We start from the raw sequence: 19,666 nt of genomic DNA on the forward strand, positions 1-19,666 counted from the left end.
AGCATTCCTGAGCAGTGGGGTGCAGTTAACACCACAGCTAAAACTGCTGCAATGCTTCCCAGGGGGGCCTTGGCCCTCTCCAACCAGCTGGCCTCCACAACCCCCCGGCACGCTCCAGGGAAGGGAGAAGGGATGTTCCAGGCCTCGGGCCGGCAGGCAGCCTGCATGCAGCCACCTGCATCCGGCGGCTTTGTTTACTAGCACAGAAATGGGCCAGCTGGCCACAGTGCCCGGGAATGTTCCTCAGCACTTCTAATTCACCGTTACTGAGATGGTCTAAGGGGCTGGAGAACATTTAGTGCTCTGCACCTGTCAGATTCAGGAGCAGGGAGTATGCTGCTGGAAGCACTCAGCATCTCACGGGCAAGGAGCCTTTGAAGAAGACTTCCTTTGATTCCTGCTGAAACCAATAGGAAGATATTTTAATGGTGTCTGGATCCAGCTGGACCAATAGACTTTTTTTTCTTTAATACGTAAAAGACATTTGCAGTGCTGAACCCTCAGTACTCAGTTTTGCTGTACTCCAGTTGAGCCAAGGATTCACCAAAAAACCACCCCAAACCAAACCAAACGCCCCACAATGAATATTAATAAACACTTACAAGTCTCTCTCCTGAAAGAACTTCCAGAAGTTTGATGAGCATCCTTCCATCGCGAAGGTCAGTGTACAAATCTGTAATTCTGCATGATACACGTGCCAAGTGGGAATTAACCCACTTTGTGAAAGTCTTCTTCTGAACTGCCTCACGTTCATCTGTTAGGAAAACACCACAATGTTACTCAAAGTAAATCACAGTTCATGTACCTACATGAAAATGTGATGTTCAAACACGTCTAGTATTAAATGAAAGGTATGGCTTGTCTTTGTAGCAGAATAATTGAAGAAATTGGGACTTTTCACTGAAAATCCACCTTTCTTCCTATTTTATGACATTGTCTAATGTTAGTGGGAATTTTACTGAGTTACTATCTGTTAAATCCGAAGTACAAATTGCAGACTTACTTGCTGCTCAGATAAGCAGCTTTCTCAAGGTGTGAAGTGTCTGTTGTAGAGCTACAGTGTAAAAGCCACTTTGGACTCATCAAATTCTCCAGTAATTTGGATCAAGAGTTATCTTCCACCACTGGAAGAACGGACCAACTTCTGCTCTCAAATACACACATAAATCCACAACAGATCCCCTGAAATACCAGAAGTCACTCTGGATTAAGAGAGATACAAAAGAGAGCAGACACCAAAGCTTCCCATTTACTTTTTTCCCTTCTCATTACAATATTTATTTGCACATTCAACATTTGTAGCTGTATTTACACAATATCAAGATGAACTTTTCCATAACTGCATGCTTGAAGTAGACTTGCATTTATTTAAACCCATACAAAAATAGGTTCTTTTCACCTTCCCTTCCCAGAGTCTTTCACAACTGTTTATACATGAAAACACTGGCTATGAGAGCTCTCTTAATGCACAGGCTCACTCCAGTCCATGTTAATTCAGAAACTCCTACACAGCTATCTGCCAAGCCGAGAACTCTCAGACAGAAAATACTATACATCTTTGTGGTTAAATTCTTTTGCCAAGGGCTTTAGATGAAGCCCTTCCTTGTTAGCAAAAAGTCATTTCACTGAGCTGGGAACTACTACAGACCAAATTTGTCAAAACACAGGTGCTCAAACTTGGACTCCGAAGTCCATAATTAGACATATGAATGAAAGCGGTCTGCTTTTCCAAGCAGCTGAGCATCTAAGTCTCCCATCGCCTCTTTAAAGTTGTTGGCACGTTCAGAAACACAACATGAAGACTGGTAAATCCTAAACCAAAACGTAGCATGTCCAGCTCCGAAAACTTCAAGTATGTTGTTTGAATCACAGATGATGTTAATGATGGTGCAGATCAACGCAGAGTTTATACCTGACTACCCAGGGTTTCAGTGGATGCTGTCCTTCAAAAGAAAGGATGTGTCCCCTTCCTGGCAGCGCAGCGTGGTGGGGGCACGATCCCAGCACATTCATAACCACCTACAGCCTCTACACCCGCAGGACCTTGGGGACAGCAGCAAAAGCCTGACCTTGGTGACAAGGAATGACAAATAAACTGATGCTGAAGAGGATAGAAACTTGGGAAACAAGTTAAAGAAAAAAGACAGTAAGAAAAGAAATCATGTAGTAGAATGGTGGTAAGGAGGAGGAATCTGACAAGGAGTGGGAGAGCAGACCAGCACTTCAGTGGCAGTTTGCCCAATTACATAAACCCCACCCTAAGATTTCAGTTCCTCCCATGTATTTCTGAACTTATTCTTGCTACCCGTGTGGTAGGACGTGACCAAAGCTAATGCACTGAAACAGTCCCATTTGTAACAGCTTCTACCTACCTAGAAGGTATGAAATTAAAAAAATGGGGCTTGGAAAGATGTAAAAGGTGGGGTTTGTGATAAAACAGCAATATGCTTTCAATGAACTGACAGTTTGCGTTACTCTTGTTTGTCCTCACCCTGCATGAAGCAGTGGATTGCTGCGATATAGGAAGCGAACAGGAAATTAGCAATAACTGCAGCTTGCCTTCCAGTGCACCGAGAGGAGCCAACTGCAGTTTCTCAAAAGCAGCAGCGCGTGCCCCCCTGGCTGCCCAAACCTCTGCCCACCGCTCTGCCCCCCACGCCGCCAATGCCGTGGGATGCACGTGCCCCTGCTGCCAGAACTGTGCATCGTTAACAGGTACTGTGCGAACAGGAGAATGGCCCGTTCGTTAGAAAGCCCACGTCTTGACGCAGCAAGGCAATACTAGAAAAATAAATACTGCCTTTGCAGTCAAAAGCTTCAGCGTCTCCTAACCACATTGCTGTACCAGTGGTGTAACAACACAGCTTGTTCAATCTTGGACCAAAGAAGAAAAAACCCAGCGCATCTGACTAGTGGAAATAGTTGTCTGTCCAAGTAATGATTTAAATATAGCGTCTACTAACATTAAATATATATTTTATGAACTATTTATAGGAAGTTCCTGGGAATGCTGTATGGGCATATCTGCTTGTCTAGTAATCTATGCTTTTAGTTGAAGTAGTTTTTTGAAATGAGTCACAGAAGAAAAACCTTGCAATAGTTGGTGGTTTTTAAAGAGAATTCCAACAGAAATTACCACATCTCCCTTCGCCAGGTTGAACAAGCCCCAAAACAGCTCAGCAAGTTTGTTTATTTAATCACGGTAGTCTCTACAGAGAAGCACAATATTCAGAGATCCCTGTGGTTACATTCATTCTGAAGAGAAATACGGATGTACAGGATCCTAAAAATAGAGTTGGACATAGAAAATATTATGTAAAACAAAAAAGCTATCAAATATTATCACGAAGCCATCCATTAAAGAAAGTCTTTGGTCAAAAGTTATTTGGTTATCAACAATCCTCCCAATTTGGGATCATGATAACAGTAATGGGTGAGAAAAGAAAATCCATGTGGTTTTAGTGAAAGACAATGAAGGGTCAGAGCCTAATTTTGAATAGATTAAAGATATGACATGGGAAATGCAGTAACGTGCCAAGTCAGGTTGTGAAAACTTTGGTGCCGTTGTATTAATTGATACCAGCTTAGGATCTTCCATTGTTGAAAGCAAGTCAAAAGAAGTCAAGAGATCAGCTGGCTCCAGGCAGCTTTCAGGAGGGGGAAGACGGGTCCCTCCTGCGGACAGCACCGACGCAGCCCAGGGGTCACTCTCCCAAAAAGGCTTCCCCACCCCAGCACGACTGGTGGCCCTAAGAGAGGACGTGAAAATGCATTCTTCAGGCAGTGGGGATTCAGGGAAAAAACCCTGAGAAAGTTCCAGTGACTCCTTTTCTTCTGTGTTGCCTCAGCATCCTTAAGCACACCAAATTATCAGTGAGGGAGAGGATGGGAACACAGCCTACAGGATCTCCCCATCTAGGCAGAGGCCCTCTGTGCTTTGGTAGCTGATGCTTGGTGCTGTTACGCGTGTTTTCTTTAGTCTAGTTCAAACACAGTTGCTGCCTCTCCCTTTCTGCCTTCCCGTTTCCTCTGTCTTGCTTTCTGTGGTCCTCGATTTCCTGTTTACAGCGAGATGCTGAAGGGCTCAGTTGGTTTTTCTGGCTCCTCACCACCCCGTGCTCACTCTCGTCTTTGCTCCTCTCACCTGATCCCCACCCATCCTCTGCAGCGCTGTTGTCGTCCTCCTCCCTGCTCACCCCACCAGATAAAAATAGTGTGAAAATCTCTACTAAGACCACAGCTGTGATGGTTTCAGTGCTAACTCCACATGCTGAGCCTACTGTCAGCTCTTCACATGCATCTGAGCAACTTCACTGCTATAGATTCCTCCCATCTCTCCTCCTTTCCTCTGATTCACAGCAAGAAGGGCCAAAAGCAGCGAGATCCCTGGCTGCCTGGGTGCAGCCTCCAGCCCCGTGGGAAAACCTTGCAGCACTGCGCAAGAGCCAGGCCCCCACCTGCTCACTGCCAGCTTTTGGGGACAACCGGCAACTTATCTCAGAAAAATGCCACCAGAGAGACACAGCAGCTCTTTCAGTCTCCTAATGGGCCACTCACCCAGGAAGGCCACTCTTTATCATGCACTTGGCACAGGCGGAGCGCAGCTCTCTAATTCCCCGCTGACACCATTAGCGATAGAAACACCAGAGGGGAGAAGGTGCAGCCGTTCTTACCCCCGCACCGCTTAAATCCTGTTGGGCTCCCACGACGTGGGAAAGCAAAACAAGCCCGTTTTGAAAGTTGCGTGGCTGGGGTTGGTCATGTTAAAACCTCTCCTGATTATTTCTACATGGTGTTTCACAATGACTGCAGGTTTTTGCAACGCTTTTACCAACCCTTTCAAACTGATAAACTGTATTTTTCTGCTCTGGGGTTTCAGGTTAAAACATGCACAGAATTAAAACCAATAAATTTTGGCTATACATTTCAGAGAAAGAAACATACATACAGAAAAGCGGTACTTACAGCTCTGACAATTCGGCTAAGCACACAACTATGTCTCTTTTAACATGCAGTGCTGTGTAAAAACCTACACACTACGGGCCAGGTGCATCCATGAGCGATGACACCAGGGATTTAACGTCAGCGATGGGCCCTGAAGCGCTATTTATGAATTTCATGTGATCTTTTTGAGAAATGTCCTTCATACTTTCAAAAACAGTTTTAGATTTTGAAGATTAATTAAAACTAGAGGATATGGGTGGAGCTCCAAGTGTCCTACAGCTTGTGAAAATATTTGTTTCCCAAGGGTAAAGAGAAATGTGCAACATGCAAAACATGCACAGCAGGAAAACGGAAGCTGCTCTAACAGCAGTATTGATAATAGAGAATCCAACTTATCTTGAAGCAACACTGGGAAGGAAATTTCCTTTATGCGGAAACCCCCATGACAATACTACCAGCATACAGCAGCTTGCAAACCCCAGCTCTGTGATTGTGATAAATCAAGGACTGACTTTGTTTAGGAGTTTAGTAAATAAACTGGAGTTTGTACACTGAAATTCACATAAACCAGGGCTGGACAGGATCACAAGCAGGCATCTAGCCCCTTCCCTGCTTGAGGAGAAGAATTTCTTCCTCTACTAATCAGATGAGAAAAAACCCTAATTAAAAATGTAGTTAGCTTTCTGAAAGACCAGAGCCAGGAGGGTCAGTCGCTGAATCCCCAATGCAGGACAGTGGGGGGGGGGGGTCACATACACCACCCTCCCTCTGTCACGCACTCAACTCTGCTGAGTGAACTCAACAGGGCCGTGCCACAATAACGGAGAATTTGTCTTAACTGCCCTGGAAAATGCCCGGCTGCAGGAGCTGGCCGAGAGAAACGTGGGCCCCCATGACCCCTTTGCTACTTCCACATGCCAGAAAGCGTTATCAGCCCCAGTCCCTTCGCATGACCGCAGCACTGCTGCTGTGGCGAAGGTTACCTGTACGGCTACCTGCTTTCTAAAAACAGCTTGAAGACAATCTGCTCCCTTCCATGCTGGTCAAACCACATTTTCAACAAACTGACCTTGAATCCATTTCAAACTGAATGGCAAATATGTTTGGTGTAGACTGCTGCCAGCCCAGCACAGGTAAAACAACTTCCAGCGTGCAACAGCTACTGCCAGCCCCTGGACTGCAAAGGCCTCCGCACCTGGTCAGATAAACAGCGAAGGGGGTGCTCTCAAAGGAGCCGAAATGCTACTGAAAAGAACAGAGAATTTAGAGCACAGAAGGGGAGCTGAAAGGAGCACCGAGTGTCTAGGACTGCTGCCGGGCGCTCGGTGTGTGTGCAGCTGCCTTGGGACAGCCCAGCCTTCAGCAGCACCCAAATCCTCCCTGCCGAGCCCAGCCAGCGGGCAGCTTGCTCTATGCATTATCAATGTTTGTGGATCCCTGTAATATCTCAAGCAAGACAAATTAAGGATGAGTTTTAATCCCTAACTCCAAAAGCTCTGTCTCCTGCAGGTTTACGTCTGTCTTTATTTCCATGCTGGAAGTAATTTTTCCAGCTTAAAATTATTATTTTTTCATTACAGCAACAAATGCAGGCAGCGTGCACCCTACATGGAGCACTGCTAAACGCACTGACTCAGAGATCAGCTGAGCGTTGCTCCAGGCGCACCACTTTTGCCAATATCCAATATCCACGGCTTCCCAGAATTCCCCAGATCATAACCTAGGTTAACCGTGCACGGTTGAGAAAACAGAGCTTCCTTTCACAGGACAACATTCCCATTACTGTAGGTTTTCAGGGTGCAGGATATCACTCTATGTATTCTCATAGATGTGATATGGGTTAAAGAGCCAGTAATACAGTTTCACAAATTCCAGCTGTGCTTGGAAGTTTCTAAATTGAGAAAGATGCCTGAGAGAATGGCAGATCAGCTGCTGGGACCAGAATGTTGTGACCAAACAAGATTTTATCAGGAAACGACATGAATGCATGTACTGCAATAATCTTCACCACTTGTTATAGTAACTGAAGACCAATACTGAACATGAAATAATTCTAATACAGGTCTAACCTCTGTTGTTTCAGGCAGGCTTGAGCACAGGCTTGTACAAAATAACTCCACTGTACCTGGCCCCAAGGCCAGTACGCAGACCCCTCAGTGGACCTGACGGGACCAAGTAAGAGCTCCTTCGCTCACCGTCCTTGAGAAAAGAACAACTCTGGTGGCTCCCGGTCCTTAAATTCCCTGTCCAAACCGAGGGCCGCGCGCTCAGAGGAAGGCTGGGGACTACCAGCAGCCCTGGCCTGCGATCTACGCCGGGGAGGGAGGCTGAGGTTGGGTTTTGTGCGCTCCTGACAGCCTAGCAGGACCCCACCCTGGGGCGAGACCCTCGGCTGGGACCCTCCATGGGGCTGCCTGCCAGTGGGGCTGTGTGGCAACACAAATCAGTCAACTGATGCAACACTAAATATAACCCAGAGGGGAAAAAAGCACCTCTGCGTATCTGTACCGATCAGCTGAGGAGAGAAACATCTGCTTGGATAAACACTCACAAAATGATGGCCTTTTCACATGGTCTCCATACACGCGATATTGGTACGTGTGGTAATAAGAAGCCCTGAGAGAACAAAGCATAAGCATGCACAGTCAGGCACAGAGAGTCTAAATTAAAATATACTGAAATCGATCAGCAGGGAAGAAAATGATGGAAGGAGGAAGGATCACCCAGTCAGGAGGAGGACTATTAGGTGTCTGTAGAGAAAAGGAAATAACATTAGTTTCTCTTAACATTCAAGTGTCCTATGACTACCTCCCCTTTAGTAGTAAGGCAGTAAAACTGAACAGTGGGTGCCGCCTTTCTCCAGCTGCAGATAACAGGTCAGGACTGAAAACAGGGGTTGATGAAAATGGAAAAAAATTAGTTTACTGTAGAAGACAGAAATCCATAACACACACGTGCAGAGGCAAGCAACAGCCTAGAATGAAACCTGCAGGAAGTCAAACTTACACACATCTTATACAGAGAACATGACACACACATGGGTCTGATGCTTAGAAACGACAGGTGAACCTTAAAAAAAAAAAAAAAGGCATCTCCTTGATTTTTACTTCAATCTTGCAGACAGTTTAACATGGAGGAATGACTGCAGCTGATGGTTTTGATGCTAGTAGGACGTATTTGTTATGGTTATTTTATGGCACAAAGTAATCTGCGGTGTGACTTCCCCATCAAAAATGGTGAGATTATGCCAAAGCTTTTACATGCTCAAACATGACTTCGACAAGAACTTGAATGCAAATGTGAAAGATGACAAAGCAACGAGGTGATTTTGTTTATGCTGTGTTTAGCTGGTGATTTTCATTAGGAGCAAAATCCTTGCTGCTTTCCCGACTCTGCTACACAGAGACTATTGTTCAGAAGTCAGGGGTGTGTTCAGCAATCCATTCTCTTTTACTAGGAAGCACCAGCCAGCTTCTAAATCCTATTAAATATCTACCCTTCTCTACTAAACATTACAGCATGTGACTACTTTCACTGCTGAAAATGCTCTGAAAAGAAAAAAGGGAAAGCTACATAATGCACCATGTGGAAAAAACAATTCTGCTGCTTTCTCTCTTTGATGTCACTAAACCTCACTCACACAATAAAATGATGCACAGAACAATGTCCGGTAACCAGCCAAGCATTACGGGGTGTGGAAGGGCAGGCCCCTTCATTGTCTTTATTTTTACACAGAGTTTATGGCATTTTGGTGTCAGCAATACAAAAATAAACCTCCTGAAAGCCAGCTTTGGATTCATGTAGAAGAATGATTATGTTCATCTGCAAAAAGTTGCTGTAAAGTCTCCCATAGCAAATAAATGAAACAGAAGTCATCCAGGTTTAACAGATTGAACTGGTGGAAGAACTCAGCCTATTTAATTTTTTAATTCAGAAGATGAAGATGACATATTTAAGCAGATTTAGAGAGGACGTGTGCTCAGCTCTCCCTACCTTGGTGCAAGCTATGTGAACTGCTTGTTTAACTTCAGGAAAACTGGAACACAAAATTGTATTAAGTATCTCCCGCATCACGGCCAGCTCCCTGCAATGGAAAACACCACGCCACACAGCCCATTTCATAAACATTAACCGTTCAGCTTTTTTTTCTGGTACTCTAGGATACCAGCTGACTTCTTGTTTTTCTGTATGAAATGCAAAGCAGCTACAGAAATGCAGCCTTTCTAGTGGACGATTAAAATGGTTTAACACTTCTAGGTACTGCTCTTGGAAACACCATCATCTGCCCTGGTTTCAATATAACCACTCACATTATTGAAGTCCATTACGAGAAAAGTGTTCAAGAGGACCAAGGCCTGATCTCCAAAATTTGGAGAAAGATGTTACAAAACCATTTTTACAGCAAAATAGCAAAAGTACAGTTGAACAAAAGAATAACTTTATGGCCTAATGAGCATGCAGTATAGAGTTCAAATGGACCGCCTTTTAAAAACAGCATGCAAAAGACCTCGGTGTTGTCAGCATTTAACATAAAAGGACACAAATGCCTTATGGCTGATTTGATGTTAGTGGTTTACACTTGTTGCCATTGTTTTCCTTTGCATAAGAGACAAATCACTTCATTACGAGGAGCATGGAAAAAGCATCGGCCTGTCCCAGGACACTGACCGTGAAATTCCCACAGAAGAACAATGAAAACCTGAGGTCACTGCACTATTTCAAGTACACACAATCTTGTAGGGTCTTTGCAGTTTCCTTTAAAAAACATTATGAGCATAATGCAGGGAAGTGCCAGGGGCTTTTGGAGGGGGGGCAGTGCTGTTATTTTCCATACTTGCCCAAACCACTGTCTGATTAGCAGTGTTAGCAAGGGTGAGAGCAAGGCTTGGCACAGGTAGAGAACGTGCCAGGTACTTCACTCCATAAGGTCCATCTTATTTCTTCCCGTGTTCAGCAAACCCATCAGAATGAAAGAGTTTTTACAGTGGATTCCCAGTTGTCTATAGGAGGAAAAACAAGGGTAAGAAGGAGGAGGATTGGGTTTTTTTTTAATGATTTCTGTTGTCCTCTTTTCCTTTCAGCACTCCTCCCTCTTCTCCGCAGCTGCAGTTAATGCAACAGTTCTCACATAAGACTACTAGCAATCTGTTATTTCTACAATCCAACTATGTGACCAGACTGGGATCCTCCTTATCTAGGTATTTGGCAATAAGAAATTGTAACTGTTAAGCAGAGAGGAGTCAGGAAGGGATGGGCATCAGGACTCTGCATTCACCATGAAGACAGAAAACCGGACGCTGAAACCCATCTTTTACAGAGCAAACCTAGGCACTGCGGACAGAAGCTTACAGCGGCACACGCTACCCTGAAGGAAGTAGACCTGCTGGTGGTGCAAGGTTGGACGTAGCCAAGAAAGGGAAATTCTGATGGGCTATCAAGAAGAAAGCTGCCATTGCGAGGGTATTCAGACACTAGACCCCCACAGGCTGTGGGATCTCCATCCTTAGGGATATTCAAATCTCAACAGGACAATTCCCTACGCACCCTGATGTAACATTGAAGCTGACCCTGCTTTGAGCAGGTGTGCTGGACCAAATAAACACCTCTTCCAACCTAAAGTATTCTGTGCTTCTACAAATTTTAGCAAGCTTAAACAAGAATAGGCCACAAGACTGAACTGCTAGTATTCCCATGGAATCCCATCGAGGGATTTCAGAGAGCTGTGGGATCTTTTCTTTCATCTGAAGCACAAGTTGAGACATTACATGGAGAGAAAAGTCGAAGCTGTGGTATGTTTTGACCATGCTTCTTTAAAAACTCATTGCAATCAGAAAGAAGAATAGATGAAAGAAATGCCAAACCTTTGTTGGTTTCATGTTCAAATCTAATTTAACGACAGAAAAGCGTGAATAGAAAATAAATAAATCTATGATGAATGCATTCAAACCTTTCAAAATATTAAATCCTGGTGCTAAGAGATGTTATTATTATAATTAATTGCTGTTAAATTATAATTTTCATTATCACAGAAATATTTTAAATGGAAGAACATTATTTAAACAACCACTCCACTGATCAGGGATTAATAACAGCTGATTTCATAGCCTTGCTGAACAATGCGTTTAGTTCATCTGGTTTCCATGGTCACGCAATAATTTACTATCGTTAATCGCATGCTATGTTGTAAAGTCAGACGCACTACGCTGTACTGACAGGTTGCCAAATAAAAGCGGTAACACCACAGGTAAGCCAGGCTCAGCAAGCCTGAGATCTAAGCTAAATCCCAAAGGTGAAAGCTGAATAAGTAACAGCAATAAAAATACGGTAGATTACAATAAAAATCACTTGTATAACTGAAGGAACCATGGTATTTATAACATGCAGTTATTTCTAAGAAGGGAGGTTTAAAAATGAATGAATTTTAATGAGATTTGAAACAAACTGCTAATAAGAAGCATTAGAGGAAAAATCCCTAATCTTCTCTGGCTCTAATCTGCAAACCCATCATGCAGAGCTCCAGCTGAAGTCCTGGAGTTGTTGTCTTTTGAGACTAGCAGAATCGATGCCCTCACCTGTTAGCTTGCTGAAGAAAAGCTCCAGAAAACTGAACCACAATGTAAACTTTAACACACACATTCCAATCAGTCACTCTGGATATTAAAGTGCTTTTTTAAGAAATCCATGTGGTGGTAATAATAATACTAATAATAAATCTTTCTTTCCATGCCATACCTGCTTTCTTGGGACTCTGAGGTACAAACAAATTGCACATACCTTCTAATTTCTCACCTCAAAATTTTCCTGCTGGTGTGTTTGATTTCAATCCAAAGGTCATTTACTGATCTGCTTTTGCGGGACAATGTGGCATGTTTAAGCAAAATCTTTTTAGCCTTTGGAGTTACGCAACAGTAGGGAAAAAAAGATACCTTTCCAGCACAGTATTTCCTGCCCATGTAATAACTTTCAAAGCAGTACCAGAACCTCCCCCCACCCCCCCCTTAGTTTGAAACCCTCGAAAATCTCTCTGAGATTTAAAAGGTGACGCAAATTTGAAGGAATTAACTGGGTAAAATTATACTTTGAACACCTTAAATGTGTGTCTTCACCCAGAAACACCACTTGTTTTTCTAGTCTTAAAAGTGGACTTGCGAGTCGTACTGATTGTGTAATGCATTGACTAATGCAAACTGGAAAGCTCTACATGGGTACAAAGGTGCAGCTTCTGTTGAAGTTATCCATGAGAGCTCCCAACAATTTACCTTCAGTTACTTTCTTTAATTTTTAGCACACTGAGAAAATTAAGTGCCAAACATCATCAGCTCAGCATAATCAATAGAAGCAGCACCCAAACGCTGCTGATCAAAGTCATTTCACTGATGCCTCCTTAATCATGTTGCACATGGGCTCTCTATTCTGGGCCTTCCCCTCCCTCAAAATGTGAAACAATGTTGGTTTTTTTAGAGAAAAAAAAAAAAACAGACTATGAAATATGCCAATTAATAAAGGAAACACAGAGCACAAGATCTTCTAAAGGCAAGGGTCTGATTAACGCTCCCAATTGTCTGTTAATGTAATATTAATGTCATTAAAAAATAATTCAGGTATTGGTTAAGCACAGAACTATTACACATTTGCCTTACATATGCAAACAGGTTCTCTGAACTGCCTAAGACTATTTATGTGCTTATACCCATCTTACCTTCGTAGCCAAATCACACAGATACACAGGTACACAGGCATGAAAATGCATTTATGACATCTTACAGATTATGTGTGCTTTAGTTGGGTGTTCTTGAAGCCTAAGACATGACAACTCACTGATTTTCAGGTCTCCAAACTTATGGGCACATTTCAGCCTAACTCAAATACACAAGACGTTTACGCATAACAAAAAGCTCCATGAATACACTTCTGAATATGAAGCCCACAGTGACCTGCAGCTGGTGCCAGGGAAATGTTTTTAAACTTGGCAACAGGAGCTAAACCCGAAGGGTGAGCTGACTTACGTAGCACAGAAAACAAAAGGTGTTCTGGCATTAGGTAGTTCACAAACGTACACTTGAAAACTGCTAGGAACTGGTTGGGATCGGCCACACTCACGGAGACTGGAGGAGAGATAAAGGACAGCCCTGTACCCAGCCCAGCCCACCGAAATGGGTACTGCAGAGATCGCACCACCCTGTCCAGTCATTTTAGTCATTCACAAAAAAACAGAAGGAAAAAGTCCCCTCTCAGCTGCTCTTTTATTTTGTGTTGCTACAACTGGCAGGTGCTGGTCCCAGCTCTGCCATACCCAGCCTGGAGAGAGCAGCTCTCCTGGAGCCAGGGCAGAACTACGCTCCATCTCTACGGAGGACACCGCTGCCAGGACATGCTGCACAGCTAAAGATTTTACATACTATGTGTCCTTAAGTGTTGTCTGTTCTCCAGGACAACTTGCAGCTGCTTTTATTTTAAAAAAAAAAAAAAAGTATCTGCAGTGAGGAACTGGCTGGAACACCGCTGGCCCCAGGAGCAGAGGATACATAAGCATCTTTCAAGTGGCACAGAGCATCATTAGCATCAGCGTGCCAGCAAATATCAGTGCAACTCGCCCGTTAGGAGCAAATGTTCCAGTTAATAAGGATTTATATCATGGGGATTTTATAATATACCCTATCAGGCATCATTATGAAGGTATTTCTTTTGGGGGAGAGACAGAGGGAGAAGGACTTAATAACATGGAGCAGCAGCGGATTTATGGAAAAAACGTCCCATAACTTCCATGTCTCACTCTGTGAACTCCTTCTGTAAGGACTTAGGCAACAGCTATGAGCAATCACATCCAGATGCAACCAGCAAATAATCTGCTATTAGAGGCTGATGGATTATCAGTGCACCTGTAGAAGTGACACTGGCCAGAACGTCACCTAGGGAACAGTCAGGAAATTGTCCTTGGGCATTGCCACTTTTCTGAAACGACTTCCTTGAGCTAGAAGTGAAACACACTTTCCTGTTACCAGGTGAGGCCATGAGGATGAAATGCAACTTGCACCCCACAGGGTGAACGAAGCCTGTGATGACACAGAGAGGGAATGGCATGCAATTCACCCCTGAGAAAGCAAATACAGTTCCCACAGCCATAGCTAAAATAGTTCCCAATACCCTTTCCTTCTCCTGTGGGCTCAATATTAGAGCCTCGATCCAATTAGACTTCATCCACTTAAACGAAGAACCGACACGTACCCTGTGGCTTTTGTCAGCACTTCCAGCCCCAGTGTGCAGGGGGCACGGCACAGCCTCCTTGGCACAGTGGGTGAGAGCGGGGGCAGATACTGCTGTCCCAAGGCATTACTTTTATTTAAACAACTTGAGACACTTAGCATTTAAAGGCAGGGTTAACCCAAATTACTGAACTCCCCATGTATGAGAATAACAGAAAGGTCAGAAGTTCAGAACACAACCAGCATCTGACGTTTCTAGACACCTCCCCTATTTATTCAGAGCCTTACTTAACTGCCATTCCATAATGGCTATTATTCATGTCAAATTGCAATCAAATTACAGTCACATCCGCAATTTCAGAGCAGCCTCTTTCTTTATATTGACAGACAATCTGGAAAAGCTGAAAAGAGGAACACACCCTGAAAAAAACAGCCCTCGCACTACCAGAGTAAGTCTAGTTTCCCTGGAAATAACTGTGGAAAGATACTAAACTAGATGCAGAATTAATTATTAGCCAAAGCAAATCACAGTTAGTTGACTACAGATGAGACAGCCATGTTTTCACCTTCCTTTTTTCCTGAAACCAAATCATCATCAGAGCATGTTTTCAAAAACTGGAAACACTGCCTGGACAAAATGAACACCAAGAACTGGACTTTTGGTTTTTTGGAAGGGGAAGACTGAATCCAGTGTAGGGTATCAGTGTGGAGAAGCTGAAACCAAAGAGTCGTCGTCATTTGAGAAGAATGAAGGAGCAGGCCTGAATTTGAGAGTCAAAATTGCACGAGCAAGTCCCTCAGCACTGTACCGTTGTGCAGTTTCATTGCCTTTAGTGGGGCTGCCTTGGTTTAGATTGTCTGAGAAGTGGGCTCTGCATATTGGCTGATTTTCTGAAGAGCTTGCCAAGCCACTAAGTTCAATTTAGGTATCTTTATTAAACCATAGGGTTTTTTCCCCAGAAAAATCTGGGCAGCCAGCATTGATTTTGTTCAGATAGACTCTTAAACGTCTTTGTAACAACGCACTGTTTTGCTTAATCTTTGCAGGCATAAGGCCACCCCTTGCTTGTGATTAGAGCGCTGTGGTAATACAGATAATTTTTGTGCCTTGCCACCATGCTTTCTTCACTCTCTCTTCGGTATGTAATTCTCTGGCTATTGTACCTGAAAAGTCAGTTCTGATAGAACTAAATCAGACAAGAAAACTTACCGAAACCAACCCCCAAACCAAAACAATCCTCAGAAACATATGCCTGGCCATTTCAACAACGTCCAAGGCAGAGATGTTTGCAGTCTCTGCAAGGGACAACGAATACGATTCCTGTGCAACGCCATTTGGGATGATACGACTTCTGCTTGTTAACATAGCAAGTATTCCAAACCTGCAAATGAGAAATCGTATTTATGACCTCCTGCTTCCCCCAACAACCTTAATACAGTTTTACTAAAAACAGAGCAGGATTGTGCATTCTACCGATTACCTGTCAAACAGAAAACTGACCCTGTCCAGTGTAAGTTTGTCATGTAACTGGGCCTGTGCTTTCAAGAGCTCCTGCTCATATTTTTTATGAACAAACCAAACTTGATTGAGCATGGAATTATCAGCATTTCCAGTTATCTCATGAAAAGGCCACTCGGTAATGCCAGATCTTTCACAAGACCTTTGAAAAGCCATGAACGTGGCCCCTAGACTATGCCACAGTGCCTGCCTGCATGTCTGCTTCACTCTACTGTTCCCCTCAAAAACTGAAGGGCCTTTTTCTTTAAGCTTCTTTCTAAGTGAAACAGTGGGGCATTCAGCACGGCTACGAGACTGGTTAATATTAGTTTGGCTACAGTAGTTCTCTTTCAACAAAGGAGGCTCTCAGCCCGGGATACCCTGGTTCCAGCAGCAAGTGTACAAGGTCTTTTGTGTTACATGGGCTCTCCCAGCCATCGTGACCTTAGACTCCACATCAAAAAGTCACAAGCATGAGTGGTCACCGCCCCTCTTGTCTCTTCTCTGAAAGAAATGTAAGGATTCGGCTAGATGCGTTTTTAGGAGCAGCAAGCAATTTTAGGCTCACATGCCCTCCTTAATTACATTCAGGCTGTCACAGAGGACAGTAGGGCCAGAATTACTTTGGGTGCTATGTTCAGTATGTGAATGAAATTACGTGTTCAAAGCTGAGTTAAGAGTAAGGCCCTCCTCCCCAAAGCACCCCTCCTCCCATCTGGTGGGGGACACGCATGTTATCCTCTGCTTCTGCTTGCCAGGGCACCGCCTTATTCTTCTTGCACTGAATTTCAGAACTGCTGGAATGCAGAACAATCCACGAGTTCCTTACCCTCTCCATGAATAACCCTTTACTCTGAAAGGACTGAGTTTGAGTTGGGAGGGAAGTTGTTTGCCTAATACCTATGAAATAATCTTCATCTTTGGAGTTGTTACATCACTTGAACAACGACACTGGGAAGAGGACCATTACCTGCCAGCCCCAGATACAAATTTCCAAATGAAATTCCAGATTTGATTTCTTGTGGGAAGAGCAAAGTAGATTCTAAACCACCTTATTTATTTTATTCTATCTCTTTCACCACAGCTTTTAAAGTTAACGGAGACTAATTCCCAATATTTGGCTTACCAGTTTTCCCAAACCTGTCTATTCAAAGAAGATAATTAACTTTCATATAAGGAAAAGATATGTCATTGTCATACCCTGCTGCTTAATAGCTGACACTTATTACTTCTCAATTCAACTTAAACAGGACTGAAAAGACCTTCAGAACTGTTAGTAATCAAATACTCCTTCAATGAATTCTTACATGAAATTCAGACTCCGAGCAGAAGGGGTGCACCTACCAAACCCCACATCCTGTGCTGGGATATCACAGAAGAGTAGTTTAGTACAGGGAATAGGAAATGGGGCGTTTGTGAATCACGTTGCAAATCTGTAAGTTGATTTTCTTCACCATTTCTCCTTAGCTTAGGTAGCATTTCATCCACTTTACTAGTCAAAGCATGCACCCAACAGAAAACAGAAAGACGGAAAGAAACGAGGAAGAAAAGGGAGGAAATCACAAAACAGATTTGAGAAAGAACTCAGGAATGAAAGCCTACCATTGTTCTGGCTTTTTATCACCGCTTTCATCTCTGTCCATAGTCTTTTTTTATTGCCCCACTTTCCACAGAAGTTAATGGCAAAACCCACAATCAATTTGAATAGGGCTCTTGGATAGGAAAAATATTTGGTATAGGAGCCTGTACTCCTACGTGGCTACAACATGCCTACAAAACATTAGGATGGCCTGTGGCATTTAGCTTATTTGAGACATCCAATGCAGAAACACAAAAGGGCCAGTTCCTGTGCTAGCACAAACGGCTGCATTTCCAGGTTCACAGAGCTACGGGGATTTACACCAGTTGAGGACATCACACAAATCATTTTACTGTTCTAACTCTGCCAACAAATCACCCCCAGGGTATTCAAAATCCCTTACTGTCCCATGTGAAAATATCTGCTTACAAGCTTTCTTTACTTCACAATTTCAGAGCCACAAAGAGTACACCAGAATTCCCCTTTTTTAAACAAAATTACACTCCAGAGCCTAGACTTTTCTGTTTGTTTTAAAATTTTCTTATACACACAGTTAAAAACCAAGTATTTCAAACATAATCTAAATAGAAACTGAAGAGAACAGACTACAAAAAACCTGAGGCAACAGCTCAAAGTTGTGAATTTTCACAGTTATTTCAGTGAGGAGCCAAATCCAATTTAAACATTTACTTTTTCAACTGTATCAACACTGACCGTATTAGCAGAAATGTGCTAATAAAACCCTGTGCTCTTTTAACTTGCTTTCTGTATCTTCACAAGTACCAAACCCTATAACCAGAAAAGGTAAATTTCTGGAAATTTTTAAGACAAAAAAAATTCAGAGCTTTTTGAAAGAGAAAGCAGGAATTTGGGACAAAATGTTGTCTTCAGTAGGCACAGGATTATCAAAATCTGGTTTATTTCTCTAACAATGAGAAATTTCATGGACCTCATTTAATCTTGAACCACGGTAACAGCTTATCTAGCGGTAAAGATGGAGTTGCCATACTGTCCTGAATAGCCCTGTAAAACAGGGAAAATACAAAATCACGTTAGACTTTATTTTTCACTGTTCATTCCAAAAGAAAGTGTTTCACAAGAATTTTTTGTCAAGTTTTCCTCAAAATCTCATATTTAGTTTCGTGGGGTTTTTTTAGTATCAGGATTGGTAAAGAATGGGAGTGAAGGGTTGGAATGCTTTTTTTAAGTTCCTGGGTGTTTTTCAAGTTTGTCCTTCATAGACAAAACTATTCCAGAACCTTCTGCAAAACCTTCTTCCATGGGTTTGCTACATCATCTAGGCAAAAATTTAAAAAGCGTAGAGGCAAAGTTAAGATAGTTTGTGTGCAATAAAATTAACAGACAACACGCATGGTCACTGAAACATGGCTTTCACTTCTGACTGTACTCACCTCATCGGTCCCTGTCTGAAGGAAGGGCATGAAACACAGATTCCCCATCCCCTGCTGCAATATTTAGGACTGGAAATAAGTAACAGCATCTGTGTGTCATTCCACAATTTCTACAACCTAACTGTAGGCTTTTAATTCTGGAAAGGGCAGAAATGATAAGGCAGCTCTTGAGTAGCCTTGTCTCACTGTGATTCTCTGCATCAGTTCTGTGCTACAAGGGGATGTGCAAAGAGTTTAAATTTGACCAGTTGGTTTTGTGAGTAGACAAGTACAAGTCCTAGTAAGTGATGTGCTACAAATGTCCATTTTAATGAAGAACCTGGACATGTTAGTTACAACACTTACCCAGTCACTTCCTACAAGTTAAATCCGTAAATTATACACTCAATTAGTTGGCAAGATGGCTTTTATAACCTGCACATTTGAAATATTTCCAGACAGAGAAGGCTTTCGGCAATATTCAGCTACCATCTTTGTTTCAGGTGGCTAAAACGCCCTAAAACTGAGTCTAGGATTCAGATGTGTTAGCAGGAATCTTTACATTGGAAAGAATAAGGGCCCAGCTACCACAGAAACACACATTCAAAACACTTTGTTTGAGATCACTTAAAACCTCTTTGCAAATCTGACAGGCCTTCCAGCCATTTAGCTTGTGCTCATGTGTTCACCAAAACCAGAAGACTGAAGTATGCTGTGACACATGCAGGCTTTGGAATGGTTGCAGACAGCAGAAAATCAAGCAAATTTTGCCACAGGGATATGAATATATTTGCAACTTCAGTGGACCTGAGAGGGTGAAAAAAAAAAAAATCCACATAAACCAGACACACTTCCTCTGGAATGAAATTCAGCCTTCCTGCATTTCACCTTTAACAGAAATTACCATGACAAGAAATGCCAGTGACCAATTTGGTAGACAAAGTAGGATGTCCTTCAGTTCACTAATCACCGCCTGTAGCTATGCAGGTCACTGCTCGCAAGAGACTGAAATCCTTTAAAAGGTAAATCTTGCAACAAGGAAGACAGCCGT

The 19,666-nt window shown here is 43.0% G+C and overlaps 1 protein-coding gene across 4 annotated transcripts in view; it reads right to left on the reverse strand.

The window, feature by feature from the left end:
- Nucleotides 1-19,666, reverse strand: part of SPTBN1 (spectrin beta, non-erythrocytic 1) — a 135,850-nt gene that overhangs the window by 53,566 nt on the left and 62,618 nt on the right. For all 4 annotated transcript variants that reach the window (XM_072857568.1, XM_072857566.1, XM_072857567.1 and 1 more), the window contains one exon: nt 603-754. In XM_072857568.1, the coding sequence (XP_072713669.1) occupies nt 603-754 (152 nt within the window). The remainder of the gene's footprint in view (nt 1-602; nt 755-19,666) is intronic.

The sequence above is a fragment of the Ciconia boyciana genome, chromosome 3, assembly GCF_034638445.1.
Source record: "Ciconia boyciana chromosome 3, ASM3463844v1, whole genome shotgun sequence".
In the NCBI taxonomy this organism is placed as follows: Eukaryota; Metazoa; Chordata; class Aves; order Ciconiiformes; family Ciconiidae; genus Ciconia; species Ciconia boyciana.